This window comes from Octopus bimaculoides, chromosome 8, assembly GCF_001194135.2.
Source record: "Octopus bimaculoides isolate UCB-OBI-ISO-001 chromosome 8, ASM119413v2, whole genome shotgun sequence".
Taxonomy (NCBI): domain Eukaryota; kingdom Metazoa; phylum Mollusca; class Cephalopoda; order Octopoda; family Octopodidae; genus Octopus; species Octopus bimaculoides.
In genome coordinates this window covers 13,034,755-13,042,462 of record NC_068988.1, presented here as the reverse complement: position 1 = coordinate 13,042,462, position 7,708 = coordinate 13,034,755, and the positions used below count along the sequence as shown (strand labels likewise).

The 7,708-nt window shown below is 33.8% G+C and overlaps 1 protein-coding gene across 2 annotated transcripts in view; it reads right to left on the bottom strand.

The window, feature by feature from the left end:
- Window positions 1-640: 640 nt before the first annotated feature.
- Window positions 641-7,708, bottom strand: part of LOC106874972 (E3 ubiquitin-protein ligase UHRF1) — a 53,420-nt gene continuing 46,352 nt past the window's right edge. For both annotated transcript variants that reach the window (XM_014922901.2, XM_052969939.1), the window contains exons 13-17: window positions 6,873-7,010; window positions 6,668-6,749; window positions 4,248-4,384; window positions 3,674-3,772; window positions 641-2,721 (exon numbers count right to left, since the gene is read on the bottom strand). In XM_014922901.2, the coding sequence (XP_014778387.1) occupies window positions 2,572-2,721; window positions 3,674-3,772; window positions 4,248-4,384; window positions 6,668-6,749; window positions 6,873-7,010 (606 nt within the window). In that variant the 3' untranslated portion in view covers window positions 641-2,571. The remainder of the gene's footprint in view (window positions 2,722-3,673; window positions 3,773-4,247; window positions 4,385-6,667; window positions 6,750-6,872; window positions 7,011-7,708) is intronic.

The window sequence follows — 7,708 nt, the reverse complement described above, 5'->3', positions numbered from 1 at the left end:
GAAGAAAAGCCACTGTTTGACCTTAGCTGTAATACAGGGATGTTGTAAAGAGAGATTTGAAGGGCCTTGTCATCAATGCAGACTCTTGCGGGGAGAGCTAAGCAGCTGACTGGCCAACATGGAGGAGCACCCTGAATGAATACCTCAAGTTAGAGGAAAAGTTAATGAGCACAGCAACAGACAAGTGGGTCCAGCAAAAAGGGTGCAGTTACTCCGACAGACATTAGACCATATACAAATGTGCTCTATGTGACAGAAACTGTCACTCATGTATAGGTCTGTTTAGCCACCAGAGATGCTGCTCCAGCTGAGCCGAAAACAGCAAGGTTACTGCCCATGGTCAGCTTGACCGAAGGAGGCCCTAGACTGAACACCTATGACTATGTTATGAATTTAGTAAATTAACTGTCATTATCGAATCAGTGTTTGAAACCATATTAACATGAAATTTTGAAGGAAAGTTTTTAATTTAGATCACTTGAAAACAGGAAGTTTGTATCAAAAGGGTTTTTAAAAATGTACCTCATAATGGAAATGAAAAGATATTTTTCAAAAATGAAGAAACCACAAACAATTTCAGTAAATTATTTTTATTTCATGGAAAATGATTTAAAGAAAGAAAAGAAAAAAAAAGCAGATATATTTATATATAATAAAATTTTATTTTGATAATTATACACACACTATGGAACCACTACAGCAGAACTCTAATAAAGTATCCAGATCAGTGGTTCTTAACCATGGCTCCCAGGGCTGCATGCGACTCTAAAGCGTCCTTCTGGCAGCCCTCAATGGTCTCTATAAATATAAATTTTTCTTTAATTGACTTGTTTTATTTATTTATTTATTTTTTTCATGTGGCCCCCTTAAAAAGATCCATGTTTTGGATCTGGCCCAGATATTAAAAAGGTTGAGAACCACCGATCTAGATATCTGCAGCTGCAAAAAGAGAGAATTCATTTGGCAGACAACTGATGCCAAGTTACCAATATCTGTACAATTTGGATGAGTTCTAGTGTAAATTCACATGTGCACAAAGGAACGAATAATGAAACGACTGGACACATTTAAAAATCAGCTTCATTAACTTACAGACATACATAAGGATTCACATTCACGTCTCCAATAGCTTATAATTTTTTTTTCTCTCATCCTCCACAAATTTCAGGTAAAAGACTCATTATAATGACTGTTTGGAAGAAAAGACTAAAGAAATAAGAAACCACACTATTAGACTAAATTATCATTTCTTAATAAAAATCCATTTGCTAAAGTATCATACAAGATGCATTTTCCCCAAAAAAAATCTCAAAAAAGAAAAAAAACCACCCTGGGTTCTATATGAAAAGTTAGTATTAAATGCTGCAATGCATTAAAGTTTTTTTTTTCCTGAATATGCACTGCAAGAATTGGTATGTGTCTGTTTAATATGCCTGTTTGTTTTTTGTGCATTAAATATGATAAACTAAAAACACCAAAAGTTCAAAAACAATAAAAACTGAAATGTATTGAACTAATTATCTTGACTATCAGGAAAGGATGTTTTCTCAGTAAATATCTTTTGGGTATTGCAGTTCCATCAAAATATTAAGTGATTCCCTATTGAGTATAAGTTCTTGTTAGAGAGACAATTGTGAATGAGCTAAATATTAACGAAAAATGAAATGCAGAAGATATAGAAGAGTGGAAGTAGTTAAAATAGGGTAAAAATTAAAATATAGGAAGAACAGCAATAATTTAAATCATTAAGGAGAATATTAAGAATGAAATTATCCAAGCAAAACAACAACAGGATAAAAAGTCTTAAAGTTAACCCTGGCTCCATAAGATGGCAAAAAAATAAAATCTTTTAAAAACAATATAGAATATAAATTCTAACAAAAGAATGTGCTGAAGTCAATATTAAAGAGAAAGATCTGAAAATATAAACTGGATGTGAGATAACTATAGATTTGGGGATTAAAAAAGAAATTGGTGAAAAATAAAAGCCATTAACATCTTTTTTTTTTATGTCTGTAGAAAAATAGCTTTTAAGTTATTAGTGTCAAGAATGTAGTTGCCAAGTTATGGTTGAGGACAGTTAGTGATTGGTTTTATAAAATAATATTTACATATGAGAAGGATAGCAAACGGTTACAAACCAGCCAGAACAGAATTTAGTGGGAAAAAAAGCATAAATCTCAAGAGAAAGACAGAAAAACCCCTTCTACAGTTCATTATTAGAGAAGTATTTAAAGAAATTCATTATCAATGCTCTCTTTTTCAGCTTATTATTATTATTTAATCTTAGATTTTATCACTAAATCCAAATTTTAAAAATCCAGTTGAGTTGAATAATGAAGATTATTAATCAATAAAAGATTGGAAGAAAAAAAAAAGCAAAACTGGAATGTAAGATGGAAGACAGAAAACTTAGTAGTTTGGTTTGAAAAGTGTGTGGTGTCAAGCTACATGAGACAAAGAGTGTTTATTTATGAAAGTGAGAATATTCCATGACCAAAGAACACACAAAAGTGAACTATAAGGAAAATAATGGCAGTGAAAGCAACAGTTAGTTATAGAATGATAATTTCAAGATCGGCCAGCACCATAACCAGGGTATAATTGAGACAGTATTTTTGACAATGTCTTGTTGATGTTCATGCTGTAACCTTTGCCCAACTCAGCTCGACACGAGGGGCATGTATAAATTTCAGCTTTGAATGATCGTTGCAAACAGGACTGAAAAGAAAAATAAAGTATACTCATTACAGCATAGCTAAATGCATCAATAAATCAAAATTAGAATATCAAATTTATTGAAAGGGGTTAGCACTAACAGGCAACACTTGTTCTCATGAAGTGACAAAAGCAAAACCAACCCCAAAAGGTAGTTTTAATGATTAATCCTCCTAAGAAGATACTGATTCAGCTACATGAGCCCCTAATAGAAGCCCACAGGGAGCCAAATTAAACTGTTTTAAATAATACATGTAACTCCTACTAAAAGTGTTTAGTGCCCTTTCCTTCGTTTGTCCACTCATTCAGATGTATGTACATCGTCATCATTCAACGTCCATCTTCCTTGTATGCACAGGTAGGATAGTTGACAGAAGCTGGCTAGGTAGAAGACTATCCCAGACTACTGTGTCTGAAAGGTTAATGTGACAGAGAGGCAGAAACAGGTATGTTTGTGTATGTATGTGTGTGTGTGTGTATATATATAGAGAGAGAGAAAGAGAGAGAGACTGTGTTCAAGTTTGATTTTTTTTTTTTTAATTTCATTTTAGATTTTTCATATTTTCATTGACTTTTTACACTTAGTTTGGGAAAGTTCCTAAATCCATATTTGATGTTTCCAGACCTCCATAGTTTCATTTTCAAGACTTGAATATATGTGGTGTCTGTGTTGTTTCTTATATACTGAATTAACTTTACCCAGCTCACATTAAATAAAATCTTACTCTTAGCGACTTGAAGTTTGGAAGCCAAGAAATTAAATAAGCCTTCAAAATGATGCAGATCTGTCCAGTTTGAATTAAAGAAAAGATGTAGATGATGAGAGGATGTTCAATTAGCAACCCAATATTTGTGTCAGTCATTATAGCACTGCTTACTTGATCATGACAGGATCAACAGAATGCACATCGATGGTGAATCAAGCTTAAGATTAAGGAAACATTTAATAACTTACTTTGCAAACATTATGGCAGCAATCAGTGGTGATGGGGTTGAAAACCAATTCCTGACAGCAGACACAAATGAACAATTCTTCCACTTTAGAAAAGAATACCTTTCAAACAAAAGAAAACACTTGCTATAACAACAGTCACCAATTTTATGATTTTTTTCCAGAAATTAGTTTAAAGACATGGGAAGAATATTTCATTGGAAGTATTATCTTGAAATGCTTAAGAGTTGATTGTATTTTAAAATGTTAGCAAGGATAGAATGTATACACAAAAGCATATTGTCAAAGCATTTCTTTTTAAAGATTTCTACCCCTAAATACAATCATAAAAACTATTTTAACATACATCTTCTCAAGCTATCAAAAAGACAGGCCTTCAGTATGACATATTAACACACCTTTCAATGTTGTAACCATTTTATCTGTGAGGCCTCACATCTTCAAAGACCTCACTATTTCTTCCTAGGATAAGAGCCTGCCAAATATTGACCCAGTAGAGGGACCAGCTACACACACTGGCAATTTATGTATAAATCATTTAAAATATAATGAAAAGAATTTTAAAAAGTGAACTAACTGTGGCTCCTTCTTTAGTTGACTGCATTGCTTCATTCCATAATTTAGAGTTAGCCCTGTCCTCCTTACATAACTTTGATACTGCAGGGTCCACTTTATAAGCTGCAACTTTTTGCTTCTTTTTGCTTGAAGCTTCAGCTAAGAAAGAAAAATTGATAAAATTAATTGCAAAAGTAAAAGTAGTCAAAACAAAAGAGAAAAAAACTCTCTCTCTCTCTTCAATACAGTTAAACTAGATTATCATTAACCCTTTCATTACCAACCTAGCTGAAACCAACTCTAGCTCTCTAGTACAAATGTCTTGTTTTCATATGTTTTGATTTAAAATCTTCCACCAAACCTGAGTCACAATTTGTTTCTAACACTAGCTCAATGACAAGTTATTTTACTAATTTCTTTGTTATATTTAAAATAATTGAAAGAAACACAGAGCATCTCAAAATAAATACAGTAACAAAAGGGTTAAACCAAAAATGAACAATACAAGACTTTTCCGAATTTGTTATTTCTGCTTGTAAAATGTAATTTTTTAATGTAAATCACAAGCAATTACCACAATCTATTTTGAGATTATATAAAAGAGATTCACATTTTAGAATCATCATCTGAAAATAGTAAACCCTATCCAGAAATTTGCACACATTTCAAGAGAAAAGTTTTTTTGTTACACCAGTCAATGCATTACTGTCGTTGTTTAAGTAATTTGCTTATCACTATGTCCAAAATACATCATCATCCTTTAATGTCTGTTTTCCATGTCTGATTTGGCCTGGTTTCTACAGCTGGATGCCCTTCCTAACATCAACCACTTTACACTAAAATCTTATATTGCTATTAACTTCATCTTTGAGTTATATATTAACAATATTTATACTCTACATTGCTTTTTGATAAGTTTGGTCACTCACATGGCATTGGTCAATTTGAGGCTATAGTAGAAAACACTTGCCCATGGTGCAATTTAGTTATGGAAAGAATTTCTTGACCATGTACCCATTTTTGTAGTAGGTTAGGAAAATTATAATCATAAATATTTAAATGATATAAATTTCTAAGTTCAGTACAAGAATAAAAATTTGTTAGCAGAAAGACTAACAGATTATATTGATCTCCAGTAGCATTAAAAGCAAATATTTGAATACAGATGAAGCTTAATACCATCTGGATGTATGTATATTATCCCAAACTAAGTTCAAACTAAGAACCAACATTTAAATGTATTAATGTTCTTATTTGCTAATACTGCACCTGTTATCATCATCATCACCATCATCATTTTTATGGTCACATTTTGTTTAGGGAAAGACTGTCATGACAGCATTCAACGACCACATGCCTTTACTGTTGCTAGTTCTTGTTCCCAAGTAAGGTGCTTACTATCCTGTCTTTTGCGCAAATGCAGCAGTGCACAGTGATATGGCATATTTTTAAGGCAGGCATAACTATTGACGCTGCCTAAATTGTGAAACTGTTTTAAACTTCAATGCGAAGACAGAAACACACGTATTCAAGCATATGTATACACTCACACAATGGGATTCTGTATAGTTTGTACAGAGTTTTGGTCAACCTGGTGCTACAGAAAACATCTGCTCATAGTAATACAATAAGAGTGAACTTGAAACCATATGGTTACAAAAAGAGCCTCTTAATCATTGCCTGTGATTAGGCTGAAAAATTATATCTTTGGTATTTTAATTGTATAAATTTGGTTAATCCAGGGCTGTCGTAGAAGACACGTGCCCGAAATGCTGCAGGGTTCAGTCCCACTGCATGGCACCTTGGGTAAATATCTTGTACTATAAACCCAAAGCCTTGTGAGTGAATTTCAGAAATGGGATGTGAAAAAGCCCATCAAGTGTGTGTGTGTTAATTTTTCAGTCTCCTTGACTTGACACTGCAAGAAGGTGTCCATTTCCAATCTCCCCTGTAAAAATGTCTAGCCTTGGAGATATGGTGAGGGTTGGTGACAGGAAGGGCATCCAACCATAGAAAATCTGCTTCAAAAGATTTTGTCTGATACATGTGATCATGAAACAGTGGATGTTGAAATGATGATGATGATGAAATTCCTAATTTTAGGCACATAACTACAAATTTGTTTGGAGAGAGAGGCTAATAAAAAATGGTGTTTTTTACATGTCGCCTGCACAGGAGCCAGTCCAGGGGCACTGGCAACGACATCGCTCGAATGTTTTTTCACGTGCCACTGACACAAGTTCCAGTAAGGCGATGCTGGTAACAATAAATTATATATCAATCTCCAGAAGGATGAAAGGCAAAGATAGATATGAAACTAAACACGAGAAGGCATATCGTCCATTACTTTACCAATTCTTCCCATCCACTAGCTAACTTTTAAATCAGAATACATTCCACAAGATTTAACATAAAGACTATAAATTGAAAATAAATTTTTACTTGATTCTCCAGAGGAATTTCGTTTCTTCTTTTTATCCTTTTCTTCTTTATGATTTTGTGCTTCAAGATAACCGTCAGGATACTAAAAAATCAAAGTAGAAGTTTGAGAATAGCAGAAAAAAAATTGAGATTGAGGGTGGTGGGGAGAAAACAGCAGATAAGTGGAGAAATCCAAGAAAATGCTAAAAAGACACCTGCTGCTTACCTGCATGGAGAGACCAAGCTCTTTAATACGTCTTTTGCCTGAATTTGTCCATGGTGCAGCTTGTGTATCATCTCTCCGTAAAAGGTAACGCCAAACTAGAAATCCAGACTTTCCTTTAGCTGGCCAATATTTGACAATCTGAAATTTAAAAGAAGAATCTTTAAAATTTGGAGATGAGGGCAATGATAGAATTAAGTGAAAAAAGATCTTAATTCAGATAATTATGTGTTTATTTATCATACTATTCAATGAGTTTGAAGTTGAGAAATTTTCATTCCCCCACCCCTATTTCTGTTGAAATATACTGCCTTTTATTCGTTTCAGTCGTTTGACTGCAGCCATACGGGAGCACCGCCTTTAGTCAAGCAAATTGACTCTAGGACTTATTCTTTGTAAGACTAGTACTTATTCTATTGGTCTCTTTTGCTGAACCGCAAAGTTACAGGGGCATAAACACATCAACATCGGTTGTCAAGCGATGGTGGGGGGACAAACACACACACACATATATATATATACATGACAGGCTTCTTTCAGTTTCTACCTACCAAATCCATTCACAAGGCTTTGGTCGGCCCAAAGCCATAGTAGAAGACACATGCCCAAGGTGCCACGCAGTGTGACTGAACTCGGAACCATATGGTTGGTAAGCAAGCTACTTACCACACAGCCACTCCTGCACCTTTGTTTCAATTATTATTATTATTATTATTATTTTGAAAATAATGAATTCAGTAAAATAACTTATTAAGCTGGTGTCTCAGGTGGAAAACTGGCAGAATGAATCATGAGCACACCAAGCAAAATGCGAAGCAGCATTTCATTCATCTCTTTAC